Raw genomic sequence first — 15,796 nt, 5'->3', positions numbered from 1 at the left:
CTCCTGGAAATAATATGGGTGGGTTTCCTCCTGGACCTAACCCAGGGAGGACTTCCTACTCAGGGAAACTAATGGCACAGAGATGCAGGGATCAGGAGAGACAGAGGCAGAGATCTCTGTTGATTGAATCTGATGATGACTGAGTCTGATGTCTGGATCAGCCCCCAGGGCATGCATTAAACCAGCTGCAAAAGCTTCTTTCCCCAGCCTCAGAAGTGCTAGAATCCTCCAGCTTCACAAGGAGGGATGGCCACTTCTATCTCCTTAAACAGCCATATGCACAGGCCAATTGGCTTCATAGGTGGCGCTGGCCAGTGCAGAAGCCGCAGGAGTCCTGAGTTGGATCCACAGGCCAGGAATATCCCCTGGAGGAGGGAATGGCAACCCACTCCAGTATTCTTGCCTGAAGAATCCCATGGACAGAAGAGCATGGAGGACTACAGTTCATGGGGTCATAAAGAATCAGAACTGAGCATGCACACTTGCACAGGCCATAACTATCTGCTTGCTGGTTAGCAAATCCCCATATCTGTGATTGATTGATCTTGCCTGTCTGGAGAAGGGATTGGAGAGTGGGTATGTGTGGAGGCTGGAGGTTGACTAGAGATGTTTGCCTTGGGCACCAAGAGTCTGAGGGGTGAGTTCATACAAATCTGTGTGAATGTCTCCCAGCTTCCCAGCACAGCCCTCGCCGGGTTGGTATGGCCCCTCCCCCACCTTGCACACTCAGCTCCCCTTCTCTGCCTGCTTCCCTGTCTGTCCTCCTCTTTCTGTCCCTCTCTCCTCCTGATTTCTCTGGTTTCATCCCTCCCTCACTCAGGTGTATTTCTTTCGCCCCCCCACTCCTACCTCAGAAGATCTGCAACCTTGTCCCGTGATCACAACTGGGGGGCTACCTTTTTCTGTGTTCAGGCAGGCTGCACTCATGGCACCTCCAAGTGAGGAGACACCCCTGATTTCTCAGCGCTCCTGCAGCCTCTCCTCTTCAGAGACTGGTGCTCTGCACGTGCTGCTGCCCCCTCGGGGCCCTGGACCCCCACAGTGCCTGTCCTTCTCCTTTGGGGACCACTCAGCTGAAGACCTGTGTGTTTGCGCTGCTAAGGCCAGTGGTAAGTGCGTCCCTAGAAGACTTGGTCAGAAGGAGGGTTAGGGTTGTGTGGAACACAGATTGGGAGCTGAAATAGCTGTCAAGCAGAGTCAGCATTGGATCTGGGGCTTTGAGGGATGAGTAAGAGTTTGGTAAGGGAGGAAGGTGCACAGGGAATGGCATGTGCATAGACTCAGAGGCATGACAGTCTATTAGAAGAAACAGATGGTCATCCCTTGAGGTAAACTGTTAAGTGGAAAGAGATGCTCTGGAGAGAGAGGCAGGGAGCCCTGAGAAGCAGGCTGAGTCCATGGCTTTTCTCCTAACGGCACTGAGGAGCCCTGGAATGGGTGCAAGCAGGGGTGGGACATGATATCAGAGCTGAAGGTGAGAAAGAAACTGTGGGGCTGCATGAGGATAACATGGCAGCCCTGCAGGGGACAGATGGGGAGACTTGAGAGGGAACTGATGTGACTGTCCCCTCAGGCATCCTGCCCGTGTACCACTCCCTCTTTGCTCTGGCTTTGGAAGACCTGTCCTGCTGGTTCCCCCCGAGCCACATCTTCTCCGTGGAGGACACGGGTACCCAGGTCCTCGTCTACAGGCTCCGGTAGGAAGTGTCTCCCCACCGCCCCCCCAAATGTGGGTTAAATGGTACCGGGAGGGCATGCCTTTTGCTGAGGGCTTGGGAACTGGGAGTTTAAAACAACAGTAACCCTTGGATCATCATCTCCCTGCACCTCCTGTTGGGTGTTCCAAGGGAGGGCATGAGCACAGTTCATTTCACAGATGAGAAGACTAATGTTAGAGAGGGTGGTTCACTTGTCCAACATCACACAGCAAGTCAAGGGTATAACCTGGGCTCTGTGAGGTCTTGGCACAGTCTCCCCCTCATCATATCCCCTACTCCAGGGTTCTCCCCTTCTCCACAGCTTTTACTTCCCCAACTGGTTTGGACTAGAGAAGTGCCACCGATTTGGGCTACGAAAGGACTTGGCCAGCGCCATCTTGGATCTGCCAGTCCTGGAGCACCTCTTTGCTCAGGTAGGTGTCTGCATGGGGATAAGCTCAGGGGTGGGGGTACCCAGGGCAATGTCAGGGCTGATGTTTGGGCAGCCTTGGCTGACTCTCCAGTGAGTAGGGCTGAGCGAGGAGGTGGGAATGAATTGGGCGGTATGAAGAGGGAGGGGCTAGTTGTGTGGGCGGGGCTCAGAGTGGCAGCTCCAGGGTGAAGGTTGGCCCAGGGATGGGGGTCTATTGACGACATCAGGGCTCATTTGGGCTGTGACCGGCTCCTAGCACCGCCATGACCTGGTGAGCGGCCGCCTCCGGGTAGGCCTCAGCCTCAAGGAACAGGGTGAGTGTCTCAGCTTGGCTGTTCTGGACCTGGCCCGGATGGCACTCGAGCAGGCTCAGCGGCCCGAGGAGTTGCTGAAGACGGTCAGGTAAGGGCTTCCAGGCTGTGGCGCCCAGCCTCTACCTGGGAGCGAGCCAACATGGCTCCACCAGGGCATCATGAGTCCGCCTCCCCACCTACAAGCCTACAGTGTGTTCATGGGACCCAATCCCTCCCCTTGAACCCAGCCCCCCTGAGACTCCATAGCCAGACCTCAGGCAGCTAAAAAGACTGTGTCCCTGTCTGTCTCATGGACCCCAGCGGCCCTTCCCATGGAGGCCCTCCCTACCCCTATGCCTGTCCCCGAGTGTGTTTCTGTGAGTGTTGTGTGACCCTCTACTGAGGCCACACTTCAACCCTTCACCTAGAGGCTGGGTTGATGTGCCGCCTCGGTCCTCCCTGGCGGAGACCCCGCCCCATACTGAGGGCCCCACTCCGCCCACTTGCAGCTACAAGGTCTGCCTGCCCCCTGGCCTACGCGACCTGATCCAGGGCCTGAGCTTCGTGACTCGGAGGCGCATCCGAAGGACAGTGGGCCGGGCTTTGCGCCGCGTGGCGGCCTGCCAGGCTGACAGGCACTCGCTCATGGTCAAGTACATCATGGACCTCGAGCGGCTGGATCCAGACAGGGCCGCCGAGACCTTCCGCGTGGGTCTCCCCGGCGCTGCTGGTGGTCAGGATACGCCGGGGCTGCTCCGTGTGGCTGGTGGCAGTGGCATCGCCTGGAGCCCAGGAGAACACGAGGTGCGGGGCATGGGGGAGGTGGGGTGGGGGGTGCTGAGCGGGGCCAAGGGCGGGGCCGGGTCGTGGGCGGGGATTGGGGCGGGGCCGAAGGAGAGGCGGGGCAGCGAGGGGGCCTGGGACGGAGGGGCCAGCGCCCGGCTGAGTGAGGTGTGGGTGGGGCTGAGCGAGGAAGCGGGAATGAAAGGGCGGGACGTAGAGGGAGGGGCTAGCAGGGTGTGCGGGAGCCACACCCTGGGTGTGTGTTAGCCCAGAACGCGGCTAACAGCAGGTGGAGCGAAGAGGCAGGACTCGGGGTGGGTGAGGCTCCCGACTGGACTGAGACACCAAGAGATAAAGTGGAGTTCAGTGAGGGAGGGACCGGCCGAGAGAAGGACTCGGGGGTTGGCAGAGGTGAGGGGGCGGGTATGTGGGATGAGCAGGGGAGGGAGTTGAGAGGGGTGGTGTGGACAGCAGGAGGCGGGGCTTGGTGGGGGCTTGACAGGAGAGGGATGGGACTCGGTGAGGCTGGGAGGAGCGGGTCTCGTGAGTGTGGACTGGTGGGGTCCCGGCTTCCAAAAAAGGACTGGGGTTGCGGAGGGGGCGGGATTCCCAGCTTCGGCCCTCCCCCTTCTTCACAGGTCCTCCAACCCTTCTGCGACTTTCCAGAAATCGTGGATATAAGCATCAAGCAGGCGCTGTGCATTGGCCCGGCTGCGGAGCATCGCCTGGTCACCGTCACTAGGACAGACAATCAGATCCTGGTGGGTGCTGGAACCCCCTCCCCTCCTACCTTCCCCGTCCCTGACGGCGGGGACGCGGGATTGTCACCCTCGGACCGCGGCGGGCCCTGACACCGGTCCTCACAGGAGGCCGAGTTCCCGGGGCTTCCCGCAGCGTTGTCCTTCGTGGCGCTCGTGGATGGCTACTTCCGGCTGACCACGGACTCGCGGCACTACTTCTGCAAGGAGGTGGCGCCGCCACGGCTGCTGGAGGAGGTGGCTGAGCAGTGCCATGGTCCCATCACGTAAGGACTCACTGGGGACCAAATCTCTGGCACCCCCCTTCTCGGTGCCTCGGTGTCCTTGCCTCTCGGGAGCCCTTCAACAGCACCAGGTGCATAGCTGGCGCTCAGTGAGTCTGCAGTCTCACTTCTGCAGCCGCTTCCTTCCCTTTGGCTCCTTGAGGCCGCAGAGCCATTTCCTGGGGATGCTCGAGGTGCCCAGGTGTGGGGCTTCACCTGGGATTTCCTCTTTAATCCCCTAGGCAGAAGCCCAGCTTTTGGTTCATTTTACAAATGGGAGTGAGGGAATGTTACCTGGTGACGTTCCCAGGGCTTCAGAGAGACCAAGATTAGAGCTCAGGTTTAGTTTGGTTTCTCTGCCTCCATCTATTTCTCACCATCTTCGACTCTCAGTTCTCTTCCATCTTTCCCCACAGCCTGGATTTTGCCATCAACAAACTCAAGACTGGGGGCTCACTTCCCGGCTCCTACGTCCTCCGCCGCAGTCCCCAGGATTTCGACAGCTACCTCCTAACTGTTTGTGTCCTGGTCAGTCCACCTCCAGGGGCCAGGAGGGCAAGGAGGGCTTCCTGGAGGAGATGATATTTGAGCTGAGAACTGAAATATGAGTCAGCATGGCTTCCTGAAGAAGGGGAGGGAAAAGGCATTCCCAGTGGAGGGAATAGAATGTGCAAAGACTTGGAGATTTGAGGGGAAGAGTGCCGCCCACTTCCACTCAAAGACCACTCACTCCTCTTTGCAGACCCCCCTGGGCCCGGATTATAAGGGCTGCCTCATCCGGTGCGACCCCACAGGAACCTTCTCCCTGGCTGGCCTTGGCCGTCCCCACAGCAGTCTTCGAGAGCTCCTGGCAGCCTGTTGGAATGGTGGATTGCACGTGGATGGGGTTGAGCTGTACCTCACCTTCTGCTGCAACCCCAGACCTAAAGGTGAGCCTGCCTTCTCCCCCGAGCTGAGTAGGCAATCTGGGACCCTGCCTTTCTGTGTCTGTCCCAGCTCTTGAGTGGCAAGTGACAAAGACTGCTGGTCAAAGTAGTCTAGGAGGGAAAAAGGGTGATCTAGGGCTTGTGGGATAGAGGCTGCTTCCAGGGATGGGGGAATCCAGGCACAGCTGGATCTAAGTGATGTCACTAGCACTTAGCCTCTGTTCATCTCTTGCCTGTAGCTCTGGGTGAATTTTGCTCTCAGACAGACTCCTGGGATGGGACAGCTTTGAAGTGTGAGTTCTCCAGATTTTCCCAGAATCCCTAGTAGGACTTGAGACGAGGCTGCCCACAGTATCACCTGCTCATTTGTACCACCTGCAGGGTTCCTTCCATTTCGTTCTCACTCTCTCTCCCCTCACTGGGACTTCCTGGAATTTCTTTTCAAATAAACTGTGTGCCCTGGAACCCTCATCTTAGTCCTGGTTTCTGCAGAAGACCCCACGCTGAGACGGTTTAGTGTCTGTCACTCAGTTGTGTCCAGCTCTTTGTGACTCCACGGACTGTAGCCCGCCAGGCTCTTCTGTCCATTCTCCAGGCAAGAATACCAGAGTGGGTTGCCATTCCCTTCTCCAGGGGATCTTCCTGACCCAGGGATCAAACCCGGATCTCCTGCATTGTAGGCAGATTCTTTATCATCTGAGCCACCAAGGACGTCCCCACACTGAGACAGGGAGTGAGCAATCTTTTGAGGACCTTTCACCTTTGACCTCTAGTTTTCTTCCTCCTTCCACTCCCCATAGAAAAGTCCAATCTGATTGTGGTCCGGAGAGGCTGCAACCCACCCACATCATCTCCTGTTCAGCCCCAATTCCAGTGCCAGCTGAGTCAGATGACATTTCACAAGATCCCTGCTGACAGCCTGCAGTGGGTAAGGGGCTCCAGGAAATGGGGGGAACATGCTACAGTTGGGATCCAGAGACCAGGTCTGCATCCATCTCTGCTCTGTGGCCTCAGTCGTGCGATATAACCTCTTTGTGTCTCTGTTTCATCATCTGTAAAGTTGATCCATTACCTGTGCCTTGCTTGGGCCAGAGCTAAGGGACAGGATCCCATGGGAGCCCTGTTACTGGCCTTTCATGTTGCCTCCTCACTCTCCAGCATGAGAACCTAGGTCACGGGTCCTTCACCAAGATTTATCGGGGCTGTCACCATGAGATTGTGGATGGGGAGGCCCGAGAGACAGAGGTGCTGCTCAAAGTGATGGATGCCAAGCACAAGAATTGCATGGAGGTGAGCAGGGTGGGACCAGACCTTCTGGGTTAGGGCCTAGCTGGAAAGGGGTTGTGGATTCAGAGAAATTTAAAAACACGCAGGGTCGGACTTCCTAGTGGTCCAGTAGTTAAGACTCCATGCTCCCGCAGCAGCAGGTGCAGGTTTGATCTCTGGTTGGGGAAGATCCTGCATGCTGCAGTGCAGCCAAAACAAAAAACAAACAAACAAAAAAAACAGAAAAGAAACCCAAAACCAAAACAAAGAGAACACACACAAGGTCTTAAAATAACAGAAATGTAGCCACAGCATCTTCATGAAATATAGAAGGGTGGGGAATTTATATGCAAACAGGTGGAGTATACCAGACAGAGGGAACAGCCAGTGCAAAGGTCCTGAAGCAGGGCCAAGTCTAGCATGTTTAAGGAATAGCACGGAGAACCGTGGGTCAGGGAGGAATGAGCAAAGGAGAAGAGAGGAATGATGTGGACTGAGGCATCTTCAGGGTTGGGCAACACAGAGGAAGGTTTGAGCCAAAAGGTGAGTGACTCAAGGTAGACTACAGTGGGGACTTCCTGCCTCCATCAAAAAAATCACGACACAGAATACTGTGTGCATTAATGGTGGACTCCAAGGCCAAAGGAAGCTGGTGGCTGGGTCTCCTGGGGCAAGTTTGTGAGCAGCAAGTTTGGGGCTCATTGGTCTGACCCAGGAGTGGAAGAAACCCAAACATGTTCTCTCCTTTCTTTCCTCCCCAGTCATTCCTGGAAGCAGCAAGCTTGATGAGCCAAGTGTCATACCAGCATCTCGTCTTGCTCCATGGCGTGTGCATGGCTGGAGACAGTGAGAGACACTCCCCACCTCTGCCCTGCCTCACTGAGCCCACCTACAGCAGCAATAGCAACACACTCAGAGCCTGCCCTGGCTGGGGCTCCATTCCACTAGGGTCTATCATCTTGTACTCATGTCCCTCCATCATCACTCTGAATAAGCAGCTCCAGGCTCCCACCAATACTTAAGCCCCCAGAATTATCTCATTCAGGTAGACCTGGGTTCTGATCTACTGTGTACCATCTCTGCAGCTTTGCAAGGTCCATGCTGCCTCTCCAAGCCTTGTTTCCATCAGTTCAGCTCAGCAGCTGTTTATTGGGAGCCCAACTTGTGCCAGGAGCTGGGTGCAAAGTATAGAACATGACAGGCTAAGCAGGATGATATATGATTGTGTGTGGTGGGGCATTGTGGGTGATCAGAGGCTGCTAACCCAGCTTGGAGGTCAAGCAGTGATTCTGAGTAGGTAAGGGTACATTCTAAGCTGGAAAGGCAAGAATAAATAGACAGTAGGGAATTGAAACAAGAGGGGTGTTCCAGTCAGAAACACAGAACTTGCAAAGGGTTGGGAGTGAGTCATGGAGAGAACGCGACGCCTTCCAGGCATTACAGGCAAATGGTTCTGAGATGGGAAGTGGGGAAGCAGAGAGGTGAGTAGGGTAAGGATGGAGGAATAGGGGAAGGAAAGTCAGAACTGAGGGTTCAAGCGCCCCTTGAAGATGGGGTTGGGGGCAGAACCTGTTGAATACAATACAGTCCTACCCCCCAACCCTGCCCCTTCCTACTTCCACCAGGTATCATGGTTCAGGAATTTGTATGCCTGGGAGCGCTGGACACATATCTACGCAAGTGTGGCCACCTAGTGCCAGCCAGCTGGAAGCTACAGGTGATCAAACAGCTGGCCTATGCCCTCAACTATCTGGTGAGTGCTCCTCTGCCTGCTCCATCCTCCATTCACAGAGTGGACGGGGCTTTGAGAGTGGGCTGTGTCATATGAATAGGAGTTTGGTAAGGGTGGAGGGCAAGTGGAGGGCATTTGAGACTGAGGGAACAGCATACATACAGGCTCAGAGGTGTAAGAGCAGAAGGAGACAGCTGATCATTCATGGAAGTTGAGGGGACTGGTGAGCAACGAGTCTGGCCCTGGGTGGGGAGCCTTCCCCAGAAGAAAGAACATTAAAGTTGGGGTCTTGGAGGTTGAGTAGAAGTTCATTAAGAAAAAAAGGAAAGAGGGCATGTCAGGCTGAGAGAAAAGCCTGGGCAAAGGCTGCAGCTTAGATGTGTTGCTTGTCCAGGAGCGTATCAGGTCTGTTCACCTGGCAGGAGACCAGAGTGGAGATGTGGGAGAGAGAAGCCCATGAGAAGAGTGACCAAGAGTTGGATTTCAAAGGGCCTTGAGTGCCAGTCTGAGGACCTTTGACTTTATTCTGAAGGGAGTAAGGAGCCATGGGATGAAGGAGCAATGTTTAAGAAGAGGAGGGACACAGGTGGTATATTGCCAGTAGTCTAGGAAAGATGTTGAAGTATGGTGGGCTTTGAAGGATGTGTAGGAGTTTGCCAACCAGCATATTCATTCATCCCCACCCCACCCCCGGCATTTCCCTGTGCTTGGTCCACTTAGGAAGACAAAGGTCTCCCTCATGGCAATGTCTCAGCCCGGAAGGTGCTCTTGGCTCGTGAGGGGACTGATGGGAACCTGCCTTTCATCAAGCTGAGTGACCCGGGTGTCAGCCCCACTGTGCTAAGCCTGGAGAGTAAGTGCTGAGGGGTGAAAGAGGGAGGGACCTAGTGGGGCAGGAAAGCAGATCCCTGATCCCATCTTTGCCTCCTGCACCAGTGCTCACTGACAGGATCCCCTGGGTGGCCCCTGAATGTCTCCAGGAGGCCCGAACACTTGGCTTGGAAGCTGACAAGTGGGGATTTGGAGCCACAGTCTGGGAAGTGTTCAGTGGTGTCACAGTGCCCATCAGCACCCTGGAGCCTGCCAAGGTCAGAGCGCCAGCACTGGCTTCTAGAGCTCTCATTGGACAGAAGGGTAGAATGAAGTTCAGCTTGGGGAGGATGGGCGGGTCTAGGGGGTACCTCTGAGGGTTCACTGGGGGTAACCAGCCCTTTGTCCTGCCTTTAGAAGCTCCAGTTTTACCAGGAGCGGCAGCAATTGCCTGCCCCCAAATGGATGGAGCTGGCCCTGCTGATCCAACAGTGCATGGCCTATGAGCCAGGCCAGAGGCCCTCTTTCCGTGCTGTCATCCGTGACCTGAACAGCCTCATCACTTCAGGTGCCCACTTGGGCCAGGCAGGGTGGGCGGGGCTGGGATGTCATACTGGACCCAGCAGAAGAGTGAGATTTGTATGTGGAGCCTGCCCTGCGTGCCTGGCAAGGTTGGAATGATTGATGACTGTAGCAGTCAGTATGAGCTTCAACAGCTATTGTAACAAACAAGCCCCTTCAGTTCAAGGTCACACACAATGGATATTTAGTTCTCATTCAGTGAGGGTATCCAAGTCAGCAAGAAACTCTCCCTTTGTGGTTCCACCCATCCTATGGCCTTAGGCCCCTATTGGATCCTCTGCAAACAGGAGAGAGAGTATAGAGGGTCCCACTCTAGGTTTTCATGGGCCAGGCCTAAAGGAGCTTCCAGTGCATCTCTCTCCCCTATCACCCCATGGCAGTGAAGTCTGGGAAATGCCTTTCTGTCTGTGTGCAGCATGGGCACTGCGTAAGAGGGCTGCCTTTTCCCAGCCCTACAAAGCGCCTCTTGGCTTGCAGTGGCCCTGCCATAATGCACAGAGAGGGTGAACGTTCAGATGAGGGTCACACAGCAAGTTAGCTTGGGGCGCCCAGGGCCCAATACACTGCTCACTCACTGCCTGTGGCCCCCAGATTATGAGCTCCTCTCAGACCCCACACCTGGCACCCTGGCACCCCGTGGTGGGCTCTGGAATGGCACCCAGCTCTACGCCTGCCAGGACCCTACCATCTTTGAAGAGAGACACCTCAAGTACATCTCACAGCTGGGCAAGGTGAGGTGGGTTAGGCTGGGGTGGGTGGGGTAGCACTCATGCATGTGGACACCAGCCCCATTGTCCCCCAGGGCAACTTTGGCAGCGTGGAACTGTGCCGCTATGACCCGCTGGGCGACAACACAGGGGCCCTGGTGGCCGTGAAGCAGTTGCAGCATAGTGGGCCAGAACAGCAGAGGGACTTCCAGCGGGAGATCCAGATCCTCAAAGCCCTCCACAGTGACTTCATTGTCAAGTACCGAGGTGTCAGCTATGGCCCAGGTGAACCGCTCTTCAAATTACACACCCTCCTCCTTCTGCGCGACCATTCTGGTGGTCCAGGGGCGCTACTGACTGATCTTGTTTATCCAGATCTGCCTTGTTGTTTAGTCATTCAGTCCTGTCCAACTCATTTGTGACCCCTCCCTCCTGGACTGTAGCCCATCAGGCTCCTCTGTTCGTGGGATTCTCCAGGCAAGAATACCAGAGTGGGTTGCCATTTCCTACTCCAGGGGATCTTCCCCATCCAGGGATTGAACTGATATCTCCTGCAAATCTCCTGCATTGCAGGGTGATTCTTTACTGTGGAGCCACCTGGGAAGCCTAAGACTACCTCAGCATCGTCAGTTTTCCCACCTGAAAAAAACGGGTCGCTATGAGGTTAAAAAGAATTAACGTATATTATAGAAAGTACTCAAATAGACTAGTCATACGTGTCAATGTGGCCGTTCCCATTTTATAGAAAGCAATTCTGAGGCCCGGAGGGGACACAAGGTCCCACTCTGATCGGGGAGGAAGAATGGGGAAGGGAAGAGACGAAATTAGGCCCTTTGGTGACTCCTCCCTGCCTCCCCTGCCACCCCTAGGCCGCCAGAGCCTGCGGTTGGTCATGGAGTACCTGCCCAGTGGCTGCCTGCGCGACTTCCTGCAGCGGCACCGCGCCCGCCTCGACGCTGGCCGTCTGCTCCTCTATGCCTCACAGATCTGCAAGGTGCGGGGCGGGGCGCGTCCACAGAGCTGGCTCGATGGGCGGGGTCTGCATGGATTCGCCAGGAAGGCTGAGGGTTGAAGTTTGGGGTCCAGGTTAGGTTGGAAATGCGATTGAGTTAGGGCTAACGTCGGGGACTTCTCTTGTGGCTCAAACGGTAAAGAATCTGCCTGCAGTGCAGGAGACCTGGGTTCCATCCCTGGGTCGGGAAGATCCCCTGGAGGAGGGCATGGCCACCCACTCCAGTATTCTTGCCTGGAGAATCCCATGGACAGAGGAGCCTGGCAGGCTGCAATCCATGGGGTCGCAGAGAGTCGGACACGACTGAGCGACTAACACTTCTAGTAGGTCCAAAACAATAAGAAGGTGAGGACTGGAGTGCAAGATGGGCCAGCGGTAGGGTTAGGCTTGGGATCTGGGTTGGGGCTGCTGTTGGATTCCACGTCAGACTTGGGGCCCCTACGGAGTCATCCTGGGGGTCCACACCCCATGCCCGCCCATAGGGCATGGAGTACCTGGGCTCCTGCCGCTGCGTGCACCGCGACCTGGCAGCCCGGAACATCCTGGTGGAAAGCGAGACGCACGTCAAGATCGCCGACTTCGGCCTCGCCAAGCTGCTGCCTCTTGACAAAGACTACTACGTGGTCCGCGAGCCAGGCCAGAGCCCCATCTTCTGGTAGGGACCTCCTCCCAGCCCCACCCTTCCTCCGTACTACCCTGGCAGCTCCGCCTCTCGCGCTTCGCGGTTCCCGCCCTGCCTCCCGCGGGGAGGGGGCCTGCTGTGGCCACGCCCCCATAGCCCTGGCTCCTCCCCGATCACGCTCCTTTTCTTGTTCCGGCTCCGCCCCTCCCTGGCCCTGCTCCCCACCCCACCCCCGATCGCGCCCCGGCCCCGCACAGCTTTGGAGCAACCTCCCATCCCACAGCCAGGGAAACTGAGACCTCGGAACTGGCTGGGACTGACTTTCTCATAGTCACCTACCGGGACCAGGGCTGCGGCCTTTCCTGTCCTCTGCCTTAATGTCGCATCCCAAGACCTCCCTGGCCCCCTCCAGGTATGCCCCCGAGTCCCTCTCGGACAACATCTTCTCGCGCCAGTCGGATGTCTGGAGCTTCGGGGTCGTTCTGTACGAGCTCTTCACCTACAGTGACAAGAACTGCAGCCCCTCAGCCGTGAGTTGGCACCCCTGGGTTCCCCATACCCTCTCCCCCCAGGTCACCCACTGTCCCTGTGCTGAGGGTCACCCGGTCCCAGCCTTGGATCTCCAGGAGGACCTCTTTTCACTTTGACTGATGCCTCCCACTCCTCCCCTCCAATCACAGGCAGCTCCTTTCCCCATCCATCACAGACAACTCCTCCTCCCCAGTAGGAGGGCCCCCATCCCTTACCGCGGGTGGGTGATTCCCTTCCTTCACTGCGGCTGGCCCCCGCGATAACGGGCGGCCCCTCCCCTCTCCCTGCCGGATGGCTGCTCCCCCACCTCGGGCCCCCTCCTTGGCTCCAGGAGTTCCTGCGGATGATGGGATGTGAGAGAGATGTTCCAGCCCTCTGCCGCCTCCTGGAGCTGCTGGCCGAGGGCCAGAGGCTGCCCGCACCTCCTGCCTGTCCTAGTGAGGTGAGCTCTGGAGGGCCTGCCTCAGTTTCCCACTTTGTAGATTCACCACGGTGTCTTGGGCGAGCCTGCTGATCCCTCTGAATTACTGTCCACTGAAGATATCTCTTGGTTGAGAGCAGGGGTCAGGGAATGAGGCTGAAAGGGATTTCTGGCCTCTGTTTTGCTGCTCTCTCAGTGTACGGTAAAGCAAAAACACTTTCAGAGCCTCAGTTTACCCATCTCCAAAATGGGAATAACAGTGCCTTATAGGGTGGGGGAGGATCAGTTTGCTAACACCTTTCCAGTGCTCATCTCGGAGCCTAGCATACAGTTGGTGCTCAGTAAATGATGATTCTTACAGTTTCTCATCAGAGCTTTTGTGGAAGTGTCTGACACGTGGTTGGTCATTCACAAATTAATTTGCTCAAGCCACAGACATTTATTGAGCTCTGACTGTGTGCTGGGCTTTGTGCTGGGTGCTGGGGACCCAGTGTAGGACAGAACCGATAATACCCCTCCTTCTTGTAACCACCAGAAGCTAACAAGAACATTCTGGTGTTGCTCAGTGCCTAGAAAGAGATGAGGGAGGTATAGTCAGGAGCAGCTTCCTAGAGGGGGTGGTGCCTGAGGGAGCAAGAGGATACCATCCAAGGGGAAAGCTGGGGGAGAGTATTTTCAGTGGAGCACACACCAGGTGCAAAGGCCCTGAGGTGGAAATGAGCTTAGTGTATTTGAAAAATGAGATGGGGGCAGATGTGGCTTCATGGAACACGAGAGGGGGTGATGGAGGGGTGGCAGAGGGAGGGAGACGGGAGGGGATGACATTTTTTTCTAAGACCCATAGGGAGCCATGGGAAGCTTTGGAGCAAGAGAGGGATGGAGTCTAGTTTAAATTTTAAAACTGCGAACACGAGTCATGTCCTTTCTACCACTCCCATGTGACCCTGTTGTCTCTTCTCCACCCCTCAGGTTCATGAGCTCATGAAGCTGTGCTGGGCCCCAAACCCTCAAGACCGGCCATCATTCAGTGCCCTGGGCCCCCAGCTGGATGCACTGTGGGGTGGGAGCCGGGGATAGTGTCCAGAGGCATGAGACTCTCACCTTCCCTGCTTGTCTGGAGGGAGAACACCATTCTCTGTCATTTTTCTTATCTCCTGCACACAGGCCTCCAGGTTCTGGCCTCCATGGCATTGAGCAGGAACCTGCTCCTCTCCGGCCCTCCTGCTTCACAGAGACCCCTCATAGGGTAACTGACATTGCACTTGGGGGAGCAACCCCAGCTTGCAGGGCAACAGCAGCCTTGTGGCTTTGTGAACTTGGGAAGATTCAAGGCAGATGTCATGATGGGGTCTAATGAGCTCCATCCACTCCCCAGAATCAAGGGGCCACATTTAAGGCCCTTCCGTCTTCCCAAGCTCTCAGGGTCTGGCCTGCAGCTTCCTGTTCTCATTTTCAGAGGAGACATTATGTAGCCTTAAATATGTCATCTCAGGCTTCTGTTCCCCTCTCCCTCTTTAGCTGGAGGAAGCCAAGGACAAGAGCAACTGTCCGGGCTGAAAATCTACTCTTTGGGGGGGAGCCTGTGTGACTGTTTGGAACTGTGTAAGAGAACAGGAGAGGCTGAGGTCCCCAGCCTCTGAACCTGAGTGTCCCAGGGCTTCTGTACACTGGGACCCTTTATATCTGGACCAGAGGATCATATAGTTAATGACAATGGAGCCTAACAGGAGCTTTTCATCAGTTGAAGGAAGGAAAGTCATTCTTGGCAGAGGAAACGGCATGGGGAGAGGAAAAGGCTCAGGGTACAGGGGTTAAGAGCACGGGTGTTGGAGCCCACAGTTCTGCCACTTACTTACTGTGTGATGGTGGGCGAGTTGCTTCCTTTCTCTGGCTTCAGTGCATCCTCTGTATAATGGGCAATAGTGTTGGCTCTTGGGTTCTACAGAGTCAACTTCTGGAAGCTTATGGGAAGGCATCTGGTGCAGGCTCAGCCCCCACCACTCCTTCACTCCTGCCTGCAAGGATTTTCTGCCACTTTTGCCTCCCTGGAAAACTCTTATTCATCTCTCAAAACCCCAGCTATCACCTCCCTGCAGCCTTCCCTGGGATTCTCCCACTACTCCCATTCAGCCCTATACTTCCAGCTCTAGGGCTGGGGTATGGCTATATTCAGCTCTGTCTCCTCTGACCTGGAGGCTCCTTAGGGAGCTGGGCTGGGGTGGGCACAAAGAGGACTCTGGGAGTGTTCATTGAATGAATAAAGAAGTTCAGTGGAAAGGCTGGTTTGTTGCTGGACTTGGGCAATGGGAATTCTTGGGGATGTGTGAGCCAGGGAGGAATGTGATCAGAGTTGGGGGATAGAGACCCCTGGGGGCCACAATGGGAGCCTCAGGACATGCTGGGGGAGGAGGGACAGGAGGGTGAGGCCCTCAAGGACAGAAGCCCTCCCCCGAACCCCAGCTGCTGGCCTTGGCTCTGTCCTGGGGAGCTGATTACAGGCTCTTGGGGGTGGAGGGAACAGGCTGCTCTGGGGGAGATCAGAGGGCAAGGCCCTGTTGGGAGGGTCAGACTATGGAGATGGGCCCAACATTACTGGGGGCCAAGGCAGCCCTCTGTCTGCTCCTCAGGACTGATGGAAAGGTTTGGAGAGTGACAGAAACAGAGACACAGGGGGCATGGGAGAGACAGACAGATCTCTGTACCTACTGTCATAGTCTGCTTCGGTGAAAAGTGGTAGGGGATGCAACACAGGGTTTTCAGCTCAGGGTCTCCCCTGCACTGGACTGAGTAACCTTTATGCCTTAATTTCCCTCCTTGGTAAAACTGACACCTAGTAGAGGCCTCCAGCCCCTGTCCAACCCAAGGAGACCCTGATGTGGAGGCAGAACCAACAAACACTCCCAGCCCTGGGGCCCAGCCTCTTGTGACCTTGGGCAAGTATGGGGTCCCCTCTCTGAGCC

The 15,796-nt window shown here is 56.0% G+C and overlaps 1 protein-coding gene across 1 annotated transcript; it reads left to right on the top strand.

The window, feature by feature from the left end:
- Positions 1-916: 916 nt before the first annotated feature.
- Positions 917-15,113, top strand: JAK3 (Janus kinase 3). Its single transcript, XM_055430938.2, has 23 exons — positions 917-1,109; positions 1,574-1,697; positions 2,020-2,131; positions 2,387-2,532; positions 2,933-3,227; positions 3,845-3,967; positions 4,073-4,230; positions 4,644-4,755; positions 4,970-5,156; positions 5,954-6,081; positions 6,312-6,443; positions 7,181-7,265; positions 8,045-8,172; positions 8,872-9,004; positions 9,088-9,239; positions 9,379-9,529; positions 10,135-10,274; positions 10,346-10,535; positions 11,120-11,244; positions 11,745-11,917; positions 12,297-12,414; positions 12,747-12,857; positions 13,806-15,113. The coding sequence occupies exons 1-23, from the start codon at positions 926-928 to the stop codon at positions 13,911-13,913; spliced, it is 3,315 nt and encodes a 1,104-aa protein (XP_055286913.2). The 5' UTR covers positions 917-925; the 3' UTR covers positions 13,914-15,113.
- Positions 15,114-15,796: the final 683 nt, after the last annotated feature.

The sequence above is a fragment of the Moschus berezovskii genome, chromosome 8, assembly GCF_049115385.1.
Source record: "Moschus berezovskii isolate FMDL1 chromosome 8, NW_MosBer_1.0, whole genome shotgun sequence".
NCBI lineage: Eukaryota > Metazoa > Chordata > Mammalia > Artiodactyla > Moschidae > Moschus > Moschus berezovskii.
This window is presented reverse-complemented; position numbering and strand designations above follow the sequence as displayed.

Bases quoted from the DNA above. Each gene is read 5' to 3' on its own strand.
- JAK3 (XM_055430938.2), top strand. From the start codon at position 926: ATGGCACCTCCAAGTGAGGAGACACCCCTGATTTCTCAGCGCTCCTGC. The intron at 3,228-3,844 runs GTGCGGGGCATG...CCTTCTTCACAG, and splicing joins GGAGCCCAGGAGAACACGAG to GTCCTCCAACCCTTCTGCGA. The intron at 7,266-8,044 runs GTGAGAGACACT...TACTTCCACCAG, and splicing joins CGTGTGCATGGCTGGAGACA to GTATCATGGTTCAGGAATTT.